A 26,383-nucleotide genomic window follows, 5' to 3' on the forward strand; every position below is an offset into this window, starting at 1 on the left:
ATATCGAGGACACAAGTATTGTGAAGGTCATTTTCTATGGGTAAGTAAAGTTACTATATGTAAGTCCACATATATGCACCTTAACAATATAAATATCTTCTAAGTGCGTACATCTGGAGTTAAGAATAGTAAATGTATACTTACCTATTCCCACTTACCTTCTCGCTATTCTTCTCCTCGATATTTTGACACAATATTCTGTCTCGATATTTGTGTTTCTGATATTCTGTCACTGATCCACATGTAGATATGGAGTCTGCCTGCTAGGCCGTGTGCAGAAAGGGTCCATGTACTCGTTGCCGTGGCGCGTGCTCATGTGGAGCGTGCCTGCTAGGGCGTGTGCAGAAAGGGTCCATGTACTCGTTGCTGTGGCACCTGCTCATATGGAGTCTGTCTGAAGGTGTGCAGAATTGGTGCTAGGGCGCGTGCCACTATGTAGTCTTTCTGCTGGATGTGGGTAGAAATGCAGCATGGACAGTTAAGGGGGTCTATTCACAAAGGCATTTTGGAATACATAACATAATACACATGTGCTGCTCTTTTAAGGCTACGTCAAGTAAATAAAAAAGCGTGCACATTAGATTTTACAGACACTATGCATTATTTAATAATTCATAATCATGTTTGGAAAAAAAAACACCAGTCTATAAAAAAGGACTGGCATCATCTGTTGCCCTTGCCAATGCTTATTTTGTAGGTGAAAGGTTTTTGTATTTAGATAATAGGGCAGGCTGGTAGGAATGTTCAGGGGGCTGCTTGTCCTTTGTCGAGGTTATACAAGCATTGTATAAAGCCAAAATATATATTTCTTTTGTATGTTAAAGCACACATTGCGCCGGTTGTCCCTGCACTGAAGGGGACTACTTACTGTGTGGATGTGCACACTGTGCAAGAGCCGAGTGCAATCACTCAGTCAGGCCAGCTGGTGGCTGAAGTGGGCTGGGATGTGCCCCACGCCGTTTGACGTGCTGCGTGAGTGACACCGCAGCAGACCAATGGATGAAAGGGGAGCCTTAAAGCCCACGAGAGGACTTCGATTAAATAGCCTGTTTATTGAAAAGAAACGGTCTTGGCTAATGCCAGACCCAATTGTGTTATTTCATTGATGAGTTCTTGCCAGGACTCCCATTGGGTAACGGTGCGCTCTGTAAATGGCAATAACATGAACCTTGTTGATTGGTTGTTAAAAGCGGGCGCAGTCCCACCTCGCGCGCACCATTTCAAGATGTGGCCAGCTTTCAGATCCGTATGTTCTGTCATTCAGTACTTTTCAGGAGCAGTTTCAAGATTTAGAAGTGCAGGTGGGTGAGCAGCTAAAGTGCCAATACCGGCAACACACCCACCTGCAAACACAGCAATCTCATGATAAAACATACAAGACACATTGTTTGTTGGAGAAAACATTGCAGCAGGTCGCTGATTCTGTTTTTTTCGGTACAGCACGGCCCGATCTACTCAGAGTTTAAAGACCAATGTCTCTCCTCTGTACTGTGCGGTGTGAATAGCAGAGAGCGGGATAACATTGGAGGGGTCATTGCCTCCTTCACTCATAAATGCTTTTGTGAATCGGCTCCATGGAGCCCGTCTTACAGGACGTGAACCTGTAAGGACGGAAGACGTCTTCTCAAGGTGTGACTGGGACACCGGGGAGGTCCCCAAGAAATCTGTCTCCTCTCAGAGCAGTGGCGGCTGGCATCTACAGGGAGAGGGGTCGGGGCACGTGTGCGCAAAGTATTATAAAATAATATACGATAATAAAACTTACCTAATGCGACGTCCTCGCTCCGGCCCTCTTCTTCATCCAGGAACTGGGACCAGAGGCTGGGAGTGCCTCGCCCAATCCAGGCACTGCAAACATGCAGCACATGGACAGCGCCCTGATTGGAGGCAGGGGCCTCAGTCGGCGCTCCACGGCACACTGGAGGCCTGCCGTTACTCTCAACCCAGCTATCTCAAGACAGATGGGTGGAGAGGTTTAAAGTGCACATGTGTGCCTGGCTGACGCAAGACGGCCGGCCAAAATGACATGCGCACTTCAAAGAGTGCATTAGACAGCCCTCCTTCCTCCCTGCTGCTGTCAGTCAGCAGTGGCCCCGCCCCCATACTGACGCTCGGCTCGAGACAGGGGTGAAACATAAAATGCTGATGAGCTACCATTTTATTTTATTTTTTATCTCTGAGGCTTTGGGGGTGATTTTAAGTGGGACGGCGCTCCTAGGTTTCAACGCTGGAGCCGCCCCTGTCTCTGAGGGCAAACCTGTGTGTTGAGAGGGGGTGCAGAGGTGATGTCACTAGGGTTAAAGACTCTGACTGTTCGCTTCCTCTTCCTCCACAGTGGCGTGGCCCCGGGGCCGGATCTTGGGCGGGGCAGAGACGAAGCCGACCCTGCGCCCCCCTTACATGGCATCCATCCAGGTGAACGAGACGCATCTGTGCGGGGGACTCCTGATGGCACAGCAGTGGGTGCTCAGCGCGGCTCACTGCCTTCCGGAAAGGTGAGTGTGTGTGGTGCAGCCGCGCCAAGATAGCCCCGCCTACACCAACCATGGGCTGTTTAAATCCTCACATATCTGTGTCAAAGGCTCTGTGATCCCCTCACATGAAGGCGCTGTAATACCCTCCCACACCTGTGCCAAAGGCCCTGTGGCACCCACACATGAAGGAGTTATAATACCCTCCCACACCTGTGCCAAAGGCCCTGTGGCACCCACACATGAAGGAGTTATAATACCCTCCCACACCTGTGTCAAAGGTCTGTGGCACCCACACATGAAGGCGTTATAATACTCTCACACACCTGTGTCAAAGGCCATGTCGCACCCTCACATGAAGGCGTTATAATACTCTCACACACCTGTGTCAAAGGCCATGTCGCACCCTCACATGAAGGCGTTATAATACTCTCACACACCTGTGTCAAAGGCCATGTCGCACCCTCACATGAAGGAGTTACAATACCCTCATACACCTGTGTCAAACACCCTGCGATCCCCTCAAACGAAGGAGTTATAATACCCTCGCACACCTGTGTCAAAGGCCCTGTGATCCCCTCAAAGGAAGGAGGTATAATACCCTCACACACCTGTGTCAAAGGCCCTGTGATCCCCTCAAAGGAAGGAGTTATAATAACCTCACACACCTGTGTCAAAGGCCCTGTGATCCCCTCAAAGGAAGGAGTTATAATACCCTCGCACACCTGTTAAATGTCCTGTGATCCCCTCATATGAAGGAGTTATAATAACCTCACACACCTGTGTCAAAGGCTTTGTGATACCCTCACATGAAGGAGTTGCAATACCCTCATGCACCTGTGTCAGATGCCCTGTGACACCCTCATATGAAAGATTTACAATACTTGCACACCTGTGTCACATGAAAGAGTTATAATGCCCTCCACACCAGTGCCAAAGACTCTGTGATCCCCTCACATGAAGCAGTTATAATACCCTCACACATCAAAGGCATTATGATCTCCTGATATGAAGCAGTTGTAATACCCTCACACACCTCCAATGATGGCTATTACCTTCATGCCTTACACACCATACAGTACCCCCAACCCCTGTACTGAACTTCTTGTCATAATCAAATACACTTGTAATGAGCAGCATGCAATACTCGCAGTTGTATGCATTTACAGCGCATGCCTTTTACCACGCATCCATTACCATGCAGTGCCATTAACACGCATTGCTGTTACAACGGAAGCCTTTACCATGCATATGCCTTTGCCACGCATGGCTTTACAGCGCATGGTTAGTATGTATAAGGTACGTGAAATATATATATATATATATACCCCCCAAACCTCCCCATTTTTAGTTTTCGCCTGCTCAGCAATTGTGGTGTGCTTGCAAAATCTCTTGTAGGAAAAACCTATTGGCTTTGCCAATGCTTATTTTATTTACCTTTATCATCTCATACTCCTGTCCACCCCTAAACAGTAAAAAAAACCCTTACCACCAATACCCTGACCCACCCCTAAACCCTATAAACACGCCTACCACCCAATACCTTCAACCACCCCTAAGCCCTAAAAACACCTTTACCAGCATATACCCGTATCTACCCCTAAAGCCTAACAACTCGCTTATCACCTTTTAGCCCTACCCAGTCCTAAACCCTAAAAATAATTCTACCACCCAATCCCAATACCCACCCATGCATATATATTCACTGCAAAAACCAAATCTTACAAAGCCAGTGAAATTCAGCAGTTAGAGTTACCTGAGCTAACTATAACTTGTGCTCCCCCAATGCACTGCTTATGACCTCACATATTACATTACTCGTGACATGTCAGTGACATCACTGATGTCATCTCAAATGACATCACTGATGTTATCATCCACAGAAGCACTCACACACCCCTATACAACCTCTCATATACCCACTCACGCACGTAAGTGCATAAAAAATAGAAATTTCATTACTGTAAAATGCTATTGATTCTCTTTCCTTCAGCTCAGACCCATGCATAAAGTCCAAAATACTGTTCTGTTAGATTTGCGTGCATGCCTTTCTTAAAACTTTTTTAATAAGATGGATATAGACGGCTATAAAAGCCAGTAACACTTATTTTGGATTAGCATAGACTTTCGATGTACAAGATTCACCGGGGCACCTTTTTGGGGGAAATTTTGTGGAGATTCGTCAAATGATGGCAAAGATATAGCCAAATCAAAAAACGCTTTTCCTATGGAAAAATGGTCCCAACTAAAACTACCTACTGGCAATCGCAGTGGGTAATATATATATATATATCCAACAAGTGCAACCTCCCAGGCTCCAACCGCAGCGACCCAGGAAATCACACAGATTCATTACAGCTTTTTTACAGGCATAAGTTTATTTACGAGCTGAACCAAACAATCTGACGCGTTTCGGGCATCCGCCCTTGCTCACAGACAGTCAGTGTTGGAAATGGCCACATTTAAATACCCTGTGCATCACAGTGAAAGTGCATTTTTTTTCGTTTTTTTGCTTAGTACCACGTGATTACTGAAAGTGAGGACAAACTACCAATGCTTCATCTTGTAGTCTGTTTTCCAAACATTTACAAATTTATATATCGGAAATAAGGTACATTTCATGGTTAAAATCCAAACATAATGCGACAATAAAAAAATGTGTAGTTCATAAAAATAGTGGAAAAGAAATCAATGCATAAAATGCCTGTATTTCATTATACCAAATACTAACAGTGAATGCCCCAGCATATAGATCGATATCACAGTGCAAAAGTACGCAATAAAGTGCATAGTGCATAGTTTATAATCCATGTCTATATAGATGCAATCAAATAGCAATTATTTGTGCAAAATACGCAATATTGTAAACATCTCGTATTGCATCTATTCCTATTATGTGCAAATCCACGCTGTTTGTAAACATATGACTCATAGCAGCATATTTATAGGGCAAGGACTCCATAGTATAGAAAACCACGAACTACTAATGTCGCATATCCGATTTTATAATATATTTTAGGGAAAACATAAAGTGCCTATTGTCTATGTCCTCAAAAAACTAGTGTTACCCAAAAAGAATAATAATCTAAAATGATATAGTTTCAAACCACTGTGAATCACTATCAATACCGGGAAAAAGAATTAAGTGCATAGACGAAACAAGGAGATTTTAAAATTACTCATATGGGGATGGGCGGCGGCCCACCGAGACTCTTTTGCCAAAGCAATTTAGTAAACAGGCCAGTACAGGACTTCATTACAGAAACACATGTAGATCCTCTGCATTATTAAGTCCATTAGGGGATCTGCTATCCAGCTCAAGAATGTAATGAGATTCCATTCTTCTCAGCATCTTAACCCTATCTCCGCCCCTTCTTGGTTTTTCTATTGCAGAGATAACATAGTAAAACAGGCACTCCAAATTATTGTTATGAACAGCCCTGAAGTGCCTGGCCACCGGGTAAGCTGAGTCATTATTTACGATGGCTCGTAAGTGCTGAAGAATTCTAACATGCACCGGCTGTCGTGTACTCCCGACATATCTCAACGCGCATGTGCAAGTTAGAACATAGATAGCAAATTCCGTTTTGCAATTGTATTGACCCATGATCTGAATTGGGTCAGGACTAAACGGCGTGTAATACTGCCGTGTACTTTTACCAAATTTACAGGCCCTGCAGGAGGTGCAGCGTTTCAAACCTGATCTGGATTTCATCCATTCCTGTTTCTTCCTGAGTTCTGGGAAGTCATGGCAGATATGGGACTTAAGTGAGGGGCCCTTCCTGAAGGTAACAACAGGCGCTTCTGAAAGTTGGGGTTTAAGTACTGGATCAGTATATATATATTTTCCATATGAAGAATCATGGCAAACTTGCAGCACAATAAAAGCCCTCCATTCGGAAAACAGGCGAGCCAGGTAGTACAGCATAACTCGTTTTAACCTAAAAAAGGTCTTAATTATATGCAGCTCCAAGCACCAGCTGTTCTCAACTTAAATATGCTGGGATAGTAAATAGCAAGGGAAGACACATTGTACAAACACTAGATTTAAAGTAAAACCTTTACAATGATTTGTAAATATAATGTTTGCACATTGTGTCCTCCCTTGCAGCCCGGTGCTGCATATGATTAAGACCTTTTTTTGGTTGAAACGCATTCTGCTGCACTACCTGGCAAGCCTGCTATGAGTAAAAATCAAATCTCACCTGTTTTCCAAATGCAGGGCTTTTGTTGTGCTGCAAGTTTGGCAAGATTCTTCATATGGAATATTGAAGGTAGTGACATCGTCAAAAAGCCCCGACCCGCTTGGAAGGGCGCTCCCCTTGTCGCAAATTCATTTGGATATATATATATATATATACATATACACACACTGTTGTACCCTCCAGCACCTCAGGCCTCAGGAAGGCCCTGTCTAACACTCAGTGCACATGTAGTGAACATCCTGTAGTAATCGCGCTCGCCTTTAGTGAATAAGGCCCTGTGCTCTCATACTGTTGCAAATAAGGCCCCATCATACCTGTAATGACCGTCCTACAATAATCACACATACCTGTATTCAGCATCCCATACTAACACACACACCTTTAAGGGACACAGTACAATACTCTTACTCACCTGTAGTGAAGGCCGAACATTCTCTCACACCTGTAATATACACCATTTGGTCCCACCCAAACACTTGTAATGAAGGCTCAATCATACCCGAGCTGACCTGCAATGAACATCCTACAGCAATCACAGGTCCTGTAATGAATACCGTGTGATACCCGCACACACCTCATGGTGCCGTCCCATGAGGTCATCGATAATGGATTAGGGGCCATATGTATCATCAAGCTGATTTGCATATCTGAAATAGCGATGTATAAGAAATCGCTATTTCAGAATCGCAAATTGGTATGTATGTACAAATTCGCATTTTTTTGTGCAAATTCTTACTATTCCTTAATTGCGATTCGCAAATTGTGAATCGCAATTAAGGAATACTTTCCCATTCATTTCTATGGGCCAGGAGGCCCATAGGAATGAATGGGAAGTTAATCTCAATTTGCGATTCGCAATTTGAGAATCGCAAATTAAGAATAATTTCAAGGGGGCATGTATGTAAGTCACATGGCACTTTGAAAAATGCAAAAATGTGCATTTTTCACGAAATTCGCAACTTACCACCAACTTGAAGTTGGTGGTAATTTGCGATTCCTTAAGGACAATTTGCATTTTTTTTGGCTGAATACATTGCATTTAAGGAATCGCAAAATTTGCGTTTCCTTAAATGCAATTGCAAAATAAGGAATCGCAAATTTTGCGATTCCTTGTTTTGCACCAGATTTTGCTTCATACATACCATTTAGCAAATTCGCATTTGCAAAGGCTGAAATTCTGCGAATTTCGGCCTTTGCGAATGCGAATTTGCTTGATACATATGGCCCTATGTGAGAGTGATGGTGGCTGAGGGGCACTCTGTATGCTGCTGAGGTCATCGATGAAGGGTTATGTGAGAGTGATGGTGGCTGAGGGGCACTCTGTATGCTGCTGAGGTCATCGATGAAGGGTTATGTGAGAGTTATGGTGACTGAGGGGTACTCTGTATGCTGCTGAGGTCATCGATAAGGGATTATGTGAGAGTGATGGTGGCTGAGGGGCACTCGTATGCTGCTGAGCTCATCGATGAAGGGTTATTTGAGAGTGATGGTGGCTGAGGGGCACTCTGTATGCTGCTGAGCTCATCGATGAAGGGTTATGTGAGAGTGATGGTGACTGAGGGGCACTCGTATGCTGCTGAGGTCATAGATGAAGGGTTATGTGAGAGTGATGGTGGCTGAGGGGCACTCGTATGCTGCTGAGCTCATCGATGAAGGGTTATTTGAGAGTGATGGTGGCTGAGGGGCACTCTGTATGCTGCTGAGCTCATCGATAAAGGGTTATGTGAGAGTGATGGTGACTGAGGGGCACTCGTATGCTGCAGAGGTAATCGATGAAGGGTTATGTGAGAGTGATGGTGACTGATGGGCACTCTGTATGCTGCTGAGGTCATCGATGAAGGGTCATGTGAGAGTGATGGTGACTGAGGGGCACTCTGTATGCTGCTGAGGTCATCGATGAAGGGTTATTTGAGAGTGATGGTGGCTGAGGGGCACTCTGTGTGCTGCTGAGGTCATCGATAAGGGATTATGTGAGAGTGATGGTGGCTGAGGGGCACTCTGTATGCTGCTGAGGTCATCGATGAAGGGTTATTTGAGAGTGATGGTGGCTGAGGGGCACTCTGTGTGCTGCTGAGGTCATCGATAAGGGATTATGTGAGAGTGATGGTGGCTGAGGGGCACTCGTATGCTGCTGAGGTCTTCGATGATGGGTTATTTGAGAGTGATGGTGGCTGAGGGGCACTCTGTATGCTGCTGAGGTCATCGATGAAGGGTTATTTGAGAGTGATGGTGGCTGAGGGGCACTCTGTGTGCTGCTGAGGTCATCGATAAGGGATTATGTGAGAGTGATGATGACTGAGGGGCACTCGTATGCTGCTGAGGTCATAGATGAAGGGTTATGTGAGAGTGATGGTGGCTGAGGGGCACTCTGTATGCTGCTGAGGTCATCGATGAAGGGTTATGTGAGAGTGATGGTGGCTGAGGGGCACTCTGTGTGCTGCTGATGTCATAGATAAGGGAGTATGTGAGAGTGATGGTGACTGAGGGGCACTCTGTATGCTGCTGAGCTCATCGATGAAGGGTTATGTGAGAGTGATGGTGACTGAGGGACACTCGTATGCTGCTGAGGTCATCGATGAAGGGTTATGTGAGAGTGATGGTGGCTGAGGGGCACTCGTATGCTGCTGAGGTCATCGATGAAGGGTTATTTGAGAGTGAAGGTGGCTGAGGGGCACTCTGTATGCTGCTGAGGTCATCAATAAGGGATTATGTGAGAGTGATGGTGGCTGAGGGGCACTCTGTATGCTGCTGAGATCAGCGATGAAGGGTTATGTGAGAGTGATGGTGACTGATGGGCACTCTGTATGCTGCTGAGGTCATCGATAAGGGATTATGTGAGAGTGATGGTGACTGAGGGGCACTCTGTATGCTGCTGAGGTCATCGATGAAGGGTTATGTGATAGTGATGGTGGCTGAGGGGCACTCTATGTTGCTGAGGTCATCGATAAGGGATTATGTGACAGTGATTGTGGCTGAGGGGCACTCAATATGCTGCTGAGGTCAACAAGGGATTATGTGAGAGTGATGGTGGCTGAGGGGCACTCTGTATGCCGCTGAGGTCATCGACAAGGGATTATGTGAGACTGATGGTGGCTGAGGGGCACTCTGTATGCTGCTGAGGTCATAGATGATAGATTATGTGAGAGTTAAGGTGGCTGAGGGGCACTCTGTATGCTGCTGATGTCATAGATAAGGGATTATGTGAGAGTGATGGTGACTGAGGGGCACTCTCTATGCTGCTGAGGTCATCGATGAAGGGTTATGTGATAGTGATGGTGGCTGAGGGGCACTCTGTATGTTGCTGAGGTCATCGATAAGGGATTATGTGAGAGTGATGGTGGCTGAGGGGCCCTCTGTATGCTGCTGAGGTCATCGACAAGGGATTATGTGAGAGTGATGGTGGTTGAGGGGCACTCTGTATGCTGCTGAGGTAATCGACAAGGGATTATGTGAGAGTGATGGTGGCTGAGGGGCACTCTGTCTGCTGAGGTCATCGACAAGGGATTATGTGAGAGTGATGGTGACTAAGGGGCACTCTCTCTGCTGCTGAGGTCATCGATGAAGGGTTATGTGAGAGTGATGGTGGCTGAGGGGCACTCTGTATGCTGCTGAGGTCATCGATAAAGGGTTATGTGAGAGTGATGGTTGCTGAGGGGCACTCTGTATGCTTTTGAGGTCATCGACAAGGGATTATGTGAGAGTGATGGTGGCTGAGGGGCACTCTGTATGCTGCTGAGATCATAGATGATAGATTATGTGAGAGTGAAGGTGGCTGAGGGGCACTCTGTATGCTGCTGATGTCATAGATAAGGGATTATGTGAGAGTGATGGTGACTGAGGGGCACTCTCTCTGCTGCTGAGGTCATCGATGAAGGGTTATGTGAGAGTGATGGTGGCTGAGGGGCACTCTGTATGCTGCTGAGGTCATCGATAAAGGGTTATGTGAGAGTGATGGTGGCTGAGGGGCACTCTGTATGCTGCTGAGGTCATCGACAAGGGATTATGTGAGAGTGATGGTGGCTGAGGGGCACTCTGTATGCTGCTGAGGTCATCGACAAGGGATTATGTGAGAGTAATGGTGGCTGAGGGGCAATCTGTATGCTGCTGAGGTCATCGACAAGGGATTATGTGAGAGTGATGGTGGCTGAGGGGCACTCTGTATGCTGCTGAGGTCATCGACAAGGAATTATGTGAGAGTGATGGTGGCTGAGGGGCGCTCTGTATGCTGCTGAGGTCATCGACAAGGGATTATGTGAGAGTAATGGTGGCTGAGGGGCACTCTGTATGCTGCTGAGGTCATCGACAAGGGATTATGTGAGAGTGATGGTGGCTGAGGGGCACTCTGTATGCTGCTGAGGTCATAGATGATAGATTATGTGAGAGTGAAGGTGGCTGAGGGGCACTCTGTATGCTGCTGATGTCATAGATAAGGGATTATGTGAGAGTGATGGTGACTGAGGGGCACTCTGTATGCTGCTGAGGTCATCGAGGAAGGGTTATGTGATAGTGATGGTGGCTGAGGGGCACTCTGCATGCTGCTGAGGTCATCGACAAGGGATTATGTGAGAGTGATGGTGGCTGAGGGGCACTCTGTATGGTGCTGAGGTCATAGATGATAGATTATGTGAGAGTGAAGGTGGCTGAGGGGCACTCTGTATGCTGCTGAGGTCAGCGATGAAGGGTTATGTGAGTGATGGTGACTGAGGGGCACTCTGTGTGCTGTTGAGGTCATATATGAAGGGTTATGTGAGAGTGATGGTGACTGAGGGGCAATCTCTCTGCTGCTGAGGTCATCGATGGAGGGTTATGTGAGAGTGATGGTGGCTGAGGGGCACTCTGTATGCTGCTGAGGTCATCGATTAAGGGTTATGTGAGCGTGATGGTGGCTGAGGGGCACTCTGTATGCTGCTGAGGTCATCGATGAAGGGTTATGTGAGAGTGATGGTGGCTGAGGGGCACTCTGTATGATGCTGATGTCATAGATAAGGGATTATGTGAGAGTGATGGTGGCTGAGGGGCACTCTGTATACTGCTGAGGTCAGTGATGAAGGGTTATGTGAGAGTGATGGTGGCTGAGGGGCACTCTGTGTGCTGCTGATGTCATAGATAAGGGAGTATGTGAGAGTGATGATGGCTGAGGGGCACTCTGTGAGCTGCTGATGTCATAGATAAGGGAGTATGTGAGAGTGATGGTGGCTGAGGGGCACTCTGTGTGCTGCTGATGTAATAGATAAGGGAGTATGTGAGAGTGATGGTGACTGAGGGGCACTCTGTATGCTGCTGAGTTCATCGATGAAGGGTGATGTGAGAGTGATGGTGGCTGAGGGGCACTCTGTATGCTGCTGAGGTCATCGATAAGGGATTATATGAGAGTGATGGTGGCTGAGGGGCACTCTGTATGCTGCTGAGGTCATCGATGAAGGGTTATGTGAGAGTGATGGTGGCTGATGGGCACACTGTCTGCTGAGGTCATCGATGAAGGGTTATTTGAGAGTGATGGTGGCTGATTGGCACTCTGTCTGCTGAGGTCAGCGATGAAGGGTTATGTGAGAGTGATGGTGACTGATGGGCAATCTGTATGCTGCTGATGTCATAGATAAGGGAGTATGTGAGAGTGATGGTGACTGAGGGGCACTCTGTATGCTGCTGAGGTCAGCGATGAAGGGTTATGTGAGAGTGATGGTGACTGATGGGCACTCTGTATGCTGCTGATGTAATAGATAAGGGAGTATGTGAGAGTGATGGTGACTGAGGGGCACTCTGTATGCTGCTGAGGTCAGCGATGAAGGGTTATGTGAGAGTGATGGTGACTGAGGGGCACTCTGTCTGCTGCTGAGGTCATCGATGAAGGGTTATGTGAGAGTGATGGTGGCTGAGGGGCACTCGTATGCTGCTGAGGTCATCGATGAAGGGTTATGTGAGAGTGATGGTGGCTGAGGGGCACTCTGTATGATAAGGGATTATGTGAGAGTGATGGTGGCTGAGGGGCACTCTGTATGCTGCTGAGGTCATCGATAAGGGATTATGTGAGAGTGATGGTGGCTGAGGGGCACTCTGTATGCTGCTGAGGTCATAGATAAGGGATTATGTGAGAGTTATGGTGGCTGAGGGGCACTCTGTATGCCGCGGAGGTCATCGATAAGGGATTATGTGAGAGTGATGGTGGCTGAGGGGCACTCTGTATGCTGCTGAGCTCATCGATGAAGGGTTATGTGAGAGTGATGGTGACTGAGGGGCACTCGTATGCTGCTGAGGTCATAGATGAAGGGTTATGTGAGAGTGATGGTGGCTGAGGGGCACTCGTATGCTGCTGAGCTCATCGATGAAGGGTTATTTGAGAGTGATGGTGGCTGAGGGGCACTCTGTATGCTGCTGAGCTCATCGATAAAGGGTTATGTGAGAGTGATGGTGACTGAGGGGCACTCGTATGCTGCAGAGGTAATCGATGAAGGGTTATGTGAGAGTGATGGTGACTGATGGGCACTCTGTATGCTGCTGAGGTCATCGATGAAGGGTCATGTGAGAGTGATGGTGACTGAGGGGCACTCTGTATGCTGCTGAGGTCATCGATGAAGGGTTATTTGAGAGTGATGGTGGCTGAGGGGCACTCTGTGTGCTGCTGAGGTCATCGATAAGGGATTATGTGAGAGTGATGGTGGCTGAGGGGCACTCTGTATGCTGCTGAGGTCATCGATGAAGGGTTATTTGAGAGTGATGGTGGCTGAGGGGCACTCTGTGTGCTGCTGAGGTCATCGATAAGGGATTATGTGAGAGTGATGGTGGCTGAGGGGCACTCGTATGCTGCTGAGGTCTTCGATGATGGGTTATTTGAGAGTGATGGTGGCTGAGGGGCACTCTGTATGCTGCTGAGGTCATCGATGAAGGGTTATTTGAGAGTGATGGTGGCTGAGGGGCACTCTGTGTGCTGCTGAGGTCATCGATAAGGGATTATGTGAGAGTGATGATGACTGAGGGGCACTCGTATGCTGCTGAGGTCATAGATGAAGGGTTATGTGAGAGTGATGGTGGCTGAGGGGCACTCTGTATGCTGCTGAGGTCATCGATGAAGGGTTATGTGAGAGTGATGGTGGCTGAGGGGCACTCTGTGTGCTGCTGATGTCATAGATAAGGGAGTATGTGAGAGTGATGGTGACTGAGGGGCACTCTGTATGCTGCTGAGCTCATCGATGAAGGGTTATGTGAGAGTGATGGTGACTGAGGGACACTCGTATGCTGCTGAGGTCATCGATGAAGGGTTATGTGAGAGTGATGGTGGCTGAGGGGCACTCGTATGCTGCTGAGGTCATCGATGAAGGGTTATTTGAGAGTGAAGGTGGCTGAGGGGCACTCTGTATGCTGCTGAGGTCATCAATAAGGGATTATGTGAGAGTGATGGTGGCTGAGGAGCACTCTGTATGCTGCTGAGATCAGCGATGAAGGGTTATGTGAGAGTGATGGTGACTGATGGGCACTCTGTATGCTGCTGAGGTCATCGATAAGGGATTATGTGAGAGTGATGGTGACTGAGGGGCACTCTGTATGCTGCTGAGGTCATCGATGAAGGGTTATGTGATAGTGATGGTGGCTGAGGGGCACTCTATGTTGCTGAGGTCATCGATAAGGGATTATGTGACAGTGATTGTGGCTGAGGGGCACTCAATATGCTGCTGAGGTCAACAAGGGATTATGTGAGAGTGATGGTGGCTGAGGGGCACTCTGTATGCCGCTGAGGTCATCGACAAGGGATTATGTGAGACTGATGGTGGCTAAGGGGCACTCTGTATGCTGCTGAGGTCATAGATGATAGATTATGTGAGAGTTAAGGTGGCTGAGGGGCACTCTCTATGCTGCTGAGGTCATCGATGAAGGGTTATGTGATAGTGATGGTGGCTGAGGGGCACTCTGTATGTTGCTGAGGTCATCGATAAGGGATTATGTGAGAGTGATGGTGGCTGAGGGGCCCTCTGTATGCTGCTGAGGTCATCGACAAGGGATTATGTGAGAGTGATGGTGGTTGAGGGGCACTCTGTATGCTGCTGAGGTAATCGACAAGGGATTATGTGAGAGTGATGGTGGCTGAGGGGCACTCTGTCTGCTGAGGTCATCGACAAGGGATTATGTGAGAGTGATGGTGACTAAGGGGCACTCTCTCTGCTGCTGAGGTCATCGATGAAGGGTTATGTGAGAGTGATGGTGGCTGAGGGGCACTCTGTATGCTGCTGAGGTCATCGATAAAGGGTTATGTGAGAGTGATGGTTGCTGAGGGGCACTCTGTATGCTTTTGAGGTCATCGACAAGGGATTATGTGAGAGTGATGGTGGCTGAGGGGCACTCTGTATGCTGCTGAGATCATAGATGATAGATTATGTGAGAGTGAAGGTGGCTGAGGGGCACTCTGTATGCTGCTGATGTCATAGATAAGGGATTATGTGAGAGTGATGGTGACTGAGGGGCACTCTCTCTGCTGCTGAGGTCATCGATGAAGGGTTATGTGAGAGTGATGGTGGCTGAGGGGCACTCTGTATGCTGCTGAGGTCATCGATAAAGGGTTATGTGAGAGTGATGGTGGCTGAGGGGCACTCTGTATGCTGCTGAGGTCATCGACAAGGGATTATGTGAGAGTGATGGTGGCTGAGGGGCACTCTGTATGCTGCTGAGGTCATCGACAAGGGATTATGTGAGAGTAATGGTGGCTGAGGGGCAATCTGTATGCTGCTGAGGTCATCGACAAGGGATTATGTGAGAGTGATGGTGGCTGAGGGGCACTCTGTATGCTGCTGAGGTCATCGACAAGGAATTATGTGAGAGTGATGGTGGCTGAGGGGCGCTCTGTATGCTGCTGAGGTCATCAACAAGGGATTATGTGAGAGTAATGGTGGCTGAGGGGCACTCTGTATGCTGCTGAGGTCATCGACAAGGGATTATGTGAGAGTGATGGTGGCTGAGGGGCACTCTGTATGCTGCTGAGGTCATAGATGATAGATTATGTGAGAGTGAAGGTGGCTGAGGGGCACTCTGTATGCTGCTGATGTCATAGATAAGGGATTATGTGAGAGTGATGGTGACTGAGGGGCACTCTGTATGCTGCTGAGGTCATCGAGGAAGGGTTATGTGATAGTGATGGTGGCTGAGGGGCACTCTGCATGCTGCTGAGGTCATCGACAAGGGATTATGTGAGAGTGATGGTGGCTGAGGGGCACTCTGTATGGTGCTGAGGTCATAGATGATAGATTATGTGAGAGTGAAGGTGGCTGAGGGGCACTCTGTATGCTGCTGAGGTCAGCGATGAAGGGTTATGTGAGTGATGGTGACTGAGGGGCACTCTGTGTGCTGTTGAGGTCATATATGAAGGGTTATGTGAGAGTGATGGTGACTGAGGGGCAATCTCTCTGCTGCTGAGGTCATCGATGGAGGGTTATGTGAGAGTGATGGTGGCTGAGGGGCACTCTGTATGCTGCTGAGGTCATCGATGAAGGGTTATGTGAGAGTGATGGTGGCTGAGGGGCACTCTGTATGCTGCTGAGGTCATCGATGAAGGGTTATGTGAGAGTGATGGTGGCTGAGGGGCACTCTGTATGCTGCTGAGGTCATAGATGATAGATTATGTGAGAGTGAAGGTGGCTGAGGGGCACTCTGTATGATGCTGATGTCATAGATAAGGGATTATGTGAGAGTGATGGTGGCTGAGGGGCACTCTGTATACTGCTGAGGTCAGTGATGAAGGGTTATGTGAGAGTGATGGTGGCTGAGGGGCACTCTGTGTGCTGCTGATGTCATAGATAAGGGAGTATGTGAGAGTGATGATGGCTGAGGGGCACTCTGTGAGCTGCTGATGTCATAGATAAGGGAGTATGTGAGAGTGATGGTGGCTGAGGGGCACTCTGTGTGCTGCTGATGTAATAGATAAGGGAGTATGTGAGAGTGATGGTGACTGAGGGGCACTCTGTATGCTGCTGAGTTCATCGATGAAGGGTGATGTGAGAGTGATGGTGGCTGAGGGGCACTCTGTATGCTGCTGAGGTCATCGATAAGGGATTATATGAGAGTGATGGTGGCTGAGGGGCACTCTGTATGCTGCTGAGGTCATCGATGAAGGGTTATGTGAGAGTGATGGTGGCTGATGGGCACACTGTCTGCTGAGGTCATCGATGAAGGGTTATTTGAGAGTGATGGTGGCTGATTGGCACTCTGTCTGCTGAGGTCAGCGATGAAGGGTTATGTGAGAGTGATGGTGACTGATGGGCAATCTGTATGCTGCTGATGTCATAGATAAGGGAGTATGTGAGAGTGATGGTGACTGAGGGGCACTCTGTATGCTGCTGAGGTCAGCGATGAAGGGTTATGTGAGAGTGATGGTGACTGATGGGCACTCTGTATGCTGCTGATGTAATAGATAAGGGAGTATGTGAGAGTGATGGTGACTGAGGGGCACTCTGTATGCTGCTGAGGTCAGCGATGAAGGGTTATGTGAGAGTGATGGTGACTGAGGGGCACTCTGTCTGCTGCTGAGGTCATCGATGAAGGGTTATGTGAGAGTGATGGTGGCTGAGGGGCACTCGTATGCTGCTGAGGTCATCGATGAAGGGTTATGTGAGAGTGATGGTGGCTGAGGGGCACTCTGTATGCTGCTGAGCTCATCGATAAAGGGTTATGTGAGAGTGATGGTGGCTGAGGGGCACTCTGTATGCTGCTGAGGTCAACGATAAGGGATTATGTGAGAGTGATGGTGGCTGAGGGGCACTCTGTATGCTGCTGAGGTCATAGATAAGGGATTATGTGAGAGTTATGGTGGCTGAGGGGCACTCTGTATGCCGCGGAGGTCATCGATAAGGGATTATGTGAGAGTGGTGGTAGCTGAGGGGCACTCTGTGTGATGCTGAGGTCATAGATAAGTGATTATGTGAGAGTGATGGTGGCTGAGGGGCACTCTGTATGCTGCTGAGGTCATCGATAAGGGATTATGTGAGAGTGATGGTGGCTGAGGGGCGCTCTGTATGCTGCTGAGGTCATAGATAAGGGATTATGTGAGAGTGATGGTGGCTGAGGGGCACTCTGTATGCTGCGGAGGTCATCGATAAGGGATTATGTGAGGGTGGTGGTAGCTGAGGGGCACTCTGTATGCTGCTGAGGTCAGCGATGAAGGGTCCTGTGAGTGATGGTGGCTGAGGGGCACTCTGTATGCTGCTGAGGTCAGCGATGAAGGGTCCTGTGAGTGATGGTGGCTGAGGGGCACTCTGTATGCTGCTGATGTCATAGACAAGGGATTATGTGAGAGGGATGGTGGATACAACTGAGTTCCCGGATAGAGGTTGAGCGAAAGCTGGCTCTGGTTCAGATTCTGAGGCTCATTCCATTGCTGACACATTCTCTTTCCCTTGAACAGTTATTCTTCCAGACTTCGCGTCCTCCTGGGGGCGCACTCCCTCACCGAGCCAGAGCCCTCCAAACAGTACTTCCAGATCCGGAAGCTGGTCGCCCACCCTAACTACACCACAGCCAACAACCACAACGACATCCTCTTGATTCAGGTAAGTCTTGCGGACACTTAAGCAAGATAAGCAATCCAAAGCAAAGCAACGACCTCTGAGATACTCAGATTTTCTATTATATAAAAACAATTTGTATTTCATATTAATTGCATAAATACCACACTCCTGTATTTTTAATAATTGTAAAAAAGAAAGTGGCTTAGTAGTCCTTCTCTACCCTTTCCATGTGATACTAAGACTGTTTTCCGAGATAACAGGCCTAGAGTTATATTCACAAGAACGTGTGCTAAATATCACCAAAGAAAAATGCTAACGCACCTTTACACATCGCAGCTGATTGCGGGAAAATAACCCTGTGTTAACGTGGAATTTACAACATTGCGGTACCATGCGATAGTTCACAGAAAACACTGCCAATGTCTGCCAAACAGCCACCGCGATGGGGATAAAAACACAAGCCCCAACGCTGAAAAACATATGATGAGCCCATCCGCGATGAGGAAAGCAGGGATAAGCACCGCCAGGCCCACGACACACACAGAAGTGAAAACCACACTGCCCGAAATAGAGAAGGGTGAGCCAAATCAGAGCTGAAGGGACATCCCACACACAATGCAGCACACACTCATAGGAAGCAGAACACCCCAACATCGAACACAATCTGGCACAAACACCAACATTTGCACAAACAAACACAGGACACAAGTGCACCTGCCTGTGGCCGGAAACAGCCATACGCACCTGACAAAGCACCTAAAGGGGACACGAGAATGCACAAGTACAAACCCACAGTCCTGATGGGGTAGAAATGCACGTATGGCAGGGAGCCAGAGAGTCTGTGACACACACATTGGCATACAAATCAAGACACAACACAGTTGAAGACAAGTGAAAGTGCGCAAACTTTATCGACAAGTGTGTGTCAGTACGGCCAAGAAAAGTGCCACGAGATGCAAACCAATGCAGCAGCATGCCTGAATGAAGAATGTAGGAAAGCGCCCATGGCCACCTCAGAGGAGTCCACCACCAACACAAGCCAGTGCCAACCCGCATTGGTTGTCCGATCGGGGATCATGTGTCCAGGACAATGCAGCCATGTCCACTGTCGTCCTGGGACATGTAACCAAATCCACCACCTGCAAACAGGCGTCGGGGCACGTGCAATGGGTCACATCCAGTCGTGGCTGCAGGTACCTTGTCACTCGACCATAAATGTGAGTGCAGCAGAGTTGGCCAAACGCTCCAATGAGCGATCATCGACCAACACATCCAACCTGTCGTCGACGTAATCCATCAGCTGACTCGGACAGATGTGCTGACACCAACCACTCAACCCAATGTGTACCAAAGCCCAATCGGGTAGTGGCCCAATGTGCGCACTGCACATTACGACTTGTTCAATCTCGCAGCCCCATTTCCTAGCCTGCACGCCAAACAGCCATGCATTCCACAAACGGGCATCACAGTGACACTCCTGGTCGTGTGCCAACAGGGGGCACACACGTCGAAATCCAGGTCAGCTACTGTTACTTGGGAGAGGCAGACATCCATGGACCACTCGAATATGCACGAGCGACAATGCAACACAGGCTGAACGCAGGTGACTTCCGCAAGGCGGAAGCGCAGCCGGTAATTTATCCGCAGCACTGCCAAGAGCAGTGCCCCAAGGACATGCAGCAGTCGTGCACGGTACACCTCCACATGACTGGAGTCGAGCATGTGTCCGGGATGGTCTTCCATTGCATCAGTGGCTCTGCTCGCAGCGGCACTGGCTTGCCCAGCGTCAAACCTGTGGATGGAATGGCACAGCCCGGTGCAATGACCAGTGTCTGCGTGCTAGGGGTGCAGGCCTGGGTTGGTGTGGGGGTACGTGTAAGGGCCATTTCACGCACGCTGACTGCGACCAAGGACTCCTGCGTGTGGGATATATACACATTGGTCCCACGTCGGGCAGTGAGTAGTGTGGGAGTCACAAGCCAATGCTCTCGTATCTGCCAGGGGGTGCTGGCCACATGCAAGTTCCTGCTCTGAGCTGCAGATGTGCTACCGCCTGATAGTGCAAAGGACCTTTCATCCCTACAATAACTTCACCATCTGAATGCATACAGGAGATGTACAGAGGCCTGTCGTGGGTGTGGTGGGATGTCTGTGACCCTGGGATTCTTGGATGGTATGCCCAGCACGTGGCACATGAGCGGCCCCTCTGTGTGTTACATTGCCCCATAGCTCCCCCTCCCTCCCACAAGCCCCCTCACTTGTGTGCGCTGCACTCCTACATGTCCCCGTCTGTGCGGACCCACCCTCATGGTGCATGCTACATTGCAACATCGACTACTGTGGTCCTGGTGGCGAATACACCCCAACACAGAGACACACTTACCGCACTTCCTGCACGAGGCCAGGTACGAGCCGCGCCCTGCTGCTCCTGCCTAATCAGCACACCCCTGCAATGACCTGACGTACGCCAGACCAGCACACGCCGCTTGTCATGCAGGGGGGTGCGTGCGCAGCAACAGGTCCAGGGTCACTGCCAACGCTGACGTGACATGGTAACATCCAATGATGACAGCACACGATGAGGTTGCGGAGCAAGTGGCCATCATGCTGACAAAATGACTACACGGACACACTTGCTCAGATGGTGTGAATGGCTACATGCAGGTGCGCACGGCCACATTTATTATCAGGCACACATACTGAGTGGCACATGTGCTGGATGTGTGTGGGGTGTGTGCACACCAGCCGGCAAGGGCTGCCTGGTGCAGTCAGAAATCGACAACAGCTTACATCGTAAAGGACATGACCATACACCCATAAAGGCCCCATGACACATTGCGCACGGAGTTAGTGGCACCAGTGCTGTTAGTGATGCCGACTGCAATGAGGCATGTTCAATGGTGTGGACCCCTCCACATCCTACCCAAGACACAGTTCCACATGTGTGACCTAGTGGACCGCAGTGTAGGCCTGGGGCAGCGGTCAGCGCAGGGTCACAGACACATGGCGTTGATGACCCCAATACCACTGTCACAGAGGTCATCCAATACATCAGGAGAAGGGGTCCTGGACTTGACCAGCACAGATTCAGTGGCCATGGGTGCACTGCGGCCGGAACAGGCCCACCACCACGGGCGGGGACTTGCGGTGCAGTCAGATGGGCCATGTGACCTGGGGGGGTCCTCATATATGTCTGAGGTGCAGGTGGCGGACAGTGGAAGGTGCCCTCCAGGGCATGATGCAGAGGGTGGCGGCTATCCGGAAGCAGCAAATTGAGGAGTGATTGCCATGGCATCGTTTTCACCACGGAGACAGTATCACTGACATGATGGCAACGACGAACCCAAGTCCATGGACTCAGTCGCCCGAGTCCAAACTGGATGTGTCGGGAGACTCGGGAAACAGACTCAGTGGCACCGGGCCTGGAAGGGGTGCAGTCTGAGATGAGGCCTGTACAACGACTTCGAATTTGCCATAAATGAATCAAGGCTGAATTTAAAAATGTGTGTGACGTACTTTACCGCAGTGTAGGTCTGAGGCAGCGGTCAGCATGGGCCATTCACCGAGTGTCACCGGCTTGCGTTGAACAGTGTTAGAGCCCACCTGTGTCACCGGCTTGCATTGAACAGGGTTAGTGGCACCACGTGTCACTGGCTTTCATTGAACAGCGTTAGTGGAACCACGTGTCACTGGCTTGCGTTGAACAGGGTTAGTGGCACCATGTGTCACCGACTTGCCGTATGGAAATATGCCTCACTAATCGAAGTGCGTCTGGTGCTGTGGCCTCTGTCACGGATTTGGGGTCACTGCCATTCAGGACTCAGGACACAGTTCCACATGTGGGACCCACTGGGCCAAGGAGGATGCTGGTGGAGTATGTCAATGAGAAAGGAGTAATGTGGGCCAGCGTCAGGGGGGGCAGCGATGGTCTGCAGAGGCTGCAGAGGTCGCGGGCCTGGCGCTTGGAGCTTGCACTGGCACGTGATGGGCCCTCTTTGACACATGCCGGTTGTGGCACGTGAGCTCTTCACTCATTGGCTGCTTCATGTTGACTGGCATAGACTGAGTATGGGCTCTTAGATGGGAAACCTCCATTACAACTCAGTCATTACATTGCACTGCTTTTACAACGCAGCTGTTACAACGCAACTGCCTTTACATCGCATGCCATTACACCGCATGCCAATACGATTCATGTCACTACAACGCATGCCATTACAACGCATATCATCACAACATATGCCATTACAACACATTATAAGGTAATTAATAGAGATTTTTTTGTTTAATGGTGGGTATGGGTTTTGGGGTAGATGGGAATAGTAATGTTTACCCCTAAAATATCCAACACTTTCCCTACTGCTGCACTCACTGGAGTGGGAATAGTAATTTTTACCAATACACTAGCCAGCACTTACCCTAGTGCTGCCCTAAAAGTATTATGTAGGGGTGAGCGGGAAATCCGTTACGCCCGCGGATTTTGCGGATTTTTGAGCAATCCGCAATCCGCGAATTTTGCGGATTTCCCGCAAAATCCGCAAAAAAAAATCCGCGGACGTAACGGGTTCAAAAGTTGAACCCCCACTCATGTAACTATTTTACAATGGCGCCAGCAAGCTGCCAGCGCTGTTGTAAAATAGTTACAAAGTTAGCTTGCACAGGAACCACTAGATAAAACGAAGCAGGTGCTGCTTTATTTTATCTGAGTGCTTCCTGTGCAAGCTAACTTTGTAACTATTTTACAACGGCGCTGGCAGCTTGCTGGCGCCATTGTAAAATAGTTGCATGAGTAGGCTGGGCACAGGTCTGCTTTCTTCTGAAATCTACCGTGGAAAATCAGCTGATTGACCACTCAAGGGACCCCTGCGCTTGCATAGTAACACACACATGGTCGCTCGAACTAGTTGATGCTCAAATTCAGTGACTCATTCATTAGCCCAAAAACAATCGTGAGCGTCGTCGAGGCTGGACAGGTGTGCCTTCTTCCCAAATCTACCGTGGAAAATCAGCTGTGATGCTGGATAGACTTTGCATCCTTGACTTTCACGAGTGCAATACCCGTGCTGTTCCTGTGACCAGGACCTTCTTTCTCTTCATCTGCTGAACTGATCTTTCTCTGACCTTTTACACACAAGAGGCACATACCCTACTGGGCACATTGTGTTCGCACGGGTTTCTGCAAGTTCGCAAGCGTTTTGTACAATTTCGCAATTTGCGAAATTGTACAAAACCCTCGCGAACTTGCAGAAACCCATGCGAACACACAAAAAAATAATCCGCGAGGATTCGCGGATTTTGCGGATTTTCGCAATCCGCAAATACGCAAATACGCAAATTCGCGGATTGCCAATCCGCAAAATCCGCCCATGCCTAGTATTATGCGCTGTAATGATATGCATTGTAATGGAATGCGTTGTAATGGTAGTTTTTAAAATGCGTTGTAATGGCATGCCTTGTAATATCATGCAATGTAATGGTAGTTGCGATGTAAAAACCACGTTGTAAAAACATGCGTTGTAATTGTTTCCGTTGTAACATCATATATTCCTATAAGATATGTGCTCTACTGGTGCCACGTGCACCACACGGAGGCGTTGAGGTTTAAGGAGCGGAAGGTGACTCTTCACTCATAGGTTACACTTGTTCCTCACCTCTTCTTTTCTCCCAATGAGCCCCTCTCCCGTTACTCTCACCCCCTCTAGCTGAACGAGACGGTGGTTCTGGGCCCAGATGTGCAGGTGTTCCCGATTGAACGAGAGGATGTCGACGTGGCGGAGGGCACCGAATGTCGCGTGGCCGGGTGGGGCATGATCAGCTTAACCGGGAAGAGGCCCGACAAGATGCATCAGGTGGAGGTGCCAATCATCAGCCGTGACACGTGCAACCGCAGGGACCAATATGACAACGAGATCACTAAGAACATGCTGTGCGCCGGCGGCCGGCGCAAGGATTCCTGCGAGGTGAGGTGGCAGCGTCTGTGCTCTAGGGAGATATCCCTCCGCCTGATCTTAGGTTTCAAGGGCACGAGTCGCTTGATAATATCTGGTATTTGTGTACCTATGGTGCCCTAAAGCCAAGAGTACCCCAAGGTATCTTAGTGGATGGGTATTGTTGCCAGTTAGAACATGCATTAGAAATGCAATCGGGCTCGGATTTATTTGAGTTTGAGTTAATGGCATTGTAAATGCCAATGTATTGTTGCTATGTGTTATGGAGTGTGTTCATGTGGTGTGTACTGCCAGTGATCTCCTTGTGAGTGTGAGAATATTGCACCGTTACTGCCTGTGATGTCCTTCTTGTGAGTGTGAGAAGCTTGCACCTCTGCTGCCTGTGGTCTCCTTGTGAGTGTAAGAAGCTTGCACAGCTGCTGCCTGTGATGTCCTACTCACTACTCTACTCTACTCACTACTCTCTACTCTACTCACTACTCTACTCACTACTCTACTCACTACTCTGCACTCACTACTCACTACTCTACTCACTACTCTACTCACTACTCTGCACTCACTACTCTGCACTCACTACTCTGCACTCACTACTCACTACTCTACTCACTACTCTACTCACTACTCTGCACTCACTACTCACTACTCACGACTCTACTCACTACTCTACTCACTACTCACTACTCTACTCACTACTCTGCACTCACTACTCTGCACTCACTACTCTACTCACTACTCACTACTCTCCACTCACTACTCTACTCACTACTCACTACTCTACTTTCTACTCACTGCTCTACTCACTACTCTACTCACTACTCACTACTCTACTCACTACTCACTACTCTGCACTCACTACTCTACTCACTACTCTACTCACTACTCACTACTCACTACTCACTTCTCTACTCACTACTTTGCACTCACTACTTTACTCACTAGTCTACTCACCTCACTACTCTACTCACTACTCTACTCACTACTCACTACTCTACTCACTACTCACTACTCACTACTCTACTCACTACTCTACTCGCCACTCACTACTCGCCACTCACTACTCACTACTCTACTCCTCACTACTCACTACTCACTACTCACTTCTCTACTCACTACTCTGCACTCACTACTTTACTCACTACTCTACTGACCTCACTACTCTACTCACTACTCTACTCACTACTCACTACTCTGCACTCACTACTCTGCACTCACTACTCACTACTCACCTCACTACTCTACTCACTACTCTACTCACTACTCACTACTCTACACTCACTACTCTGCACTCACTACTCTACTCACTACTCACTACTCTACTCACTACTCTGCACTCACTACTCACTACTCTACTCACTACTCACTACTCTACTCACTACTCTGCACTCACTACTCTACTCACTACTCTACTCACTACTCACTACTCACTACTCTACTCACTACTCTGCACTCACTACTCTACTCACTACTCACTACACTACTCACTACACTACTCACTACTCTACTCACTACTCACTACTCTACTCACTACTCTGCACTCACTACTCTACTCACTACTCTACTCACTACTCACTACTCTGCACTCACTACTCTACTCACTACTCACTACTCTGCTCACTACTCACTACTCTACTCTACTCACTACTCTACTCACTACTCTGCACTCACTACTCTACTCACTACTCACTACTCACTACTCTCCACTCACTACTCTACTCACTACTCTGCACTCACTACTCTACTCACTACTCACTACTCTACTCACTACTCACTACTCTACTCACTACTCACTACTCTGCACTCACTACTGACTACTCTACTCACTACTCTACTCACTACTCACTACTCTACTCACTACTCTGCACTCACTACTCTACTCACTACTCTACTCACTACTCTACTCACTACTCTACTCACTACTCTACTCACTACTCTGGTGGTATTAGTACTGGTAGTACTGATGGTGGTAGTACTGGTAGTAGTGGTGGTGGTTGTGGTACTGCTAGTACTGGTAGTGGTAGTACTGGTAGTGGTAGTACTGGTGGTGGTGGTACTGGTAGTACTGGTGGTGGTGGTAGTACTGGTGGCTGTAGTAGTGGTAGTACTGGTGGCTGTAGTAGTGGTAGTACTGGTGGTGGTAGTACTGGTAGTATTGATGGTGGTAGTACTGGTATTACTGGTGGTGGTGGTACTGGTAGTACTGGTGGTGGTGGTAGTACTGGTGGCTGTAGTAGTGGTAGTACTGGTGGCTGTAGTAGTGGTAGTACTGGTGGTGG

General features: G+C 48.7%; 1 protein-coding gene across 1 annotated transcript in view; it reads left to right on the forward strand.

The window, feature by feature from the left end:
• Positions 1-26,383, forward strand: part of LOC147673045 (complement factor D-like) — a 48,970-nt gene that overhangs the window by 14,856 nt on the left and 7,731 nt on the right. The window contains exons 2-4 of the mRNA XM_086946724.1: positions 2,336-2,495; positions 18,060-18,204; positions 23,865-24,122. Coding sequence (XP_086802850.1) covers positions 2,336-2,495; positions 18,060-18,204; positions 23,865-24,122 — 563 coding nt within the window. The remainder of the gene's footprint in view (positions 1-2,335; positions 2,496-18,059; positions 18,205-23,864; positions 24,123-26,383) is intronic.

Source organism: Lissotriton vulgaris, chromosome 12 (genome assembly GCF_964263255.1).
Source record: "Lissotriton vulgaris chromosome 12, aLisVul1.2, whole genome shotgun sequence".
Classification (NCBI taxonomy): domain Eukaryota; kingdom Metazoa; phylum Chordata; class Amphibia; order Caudata; family Salamandridae; genus Lissotriton; species Lissotriton vulgaris.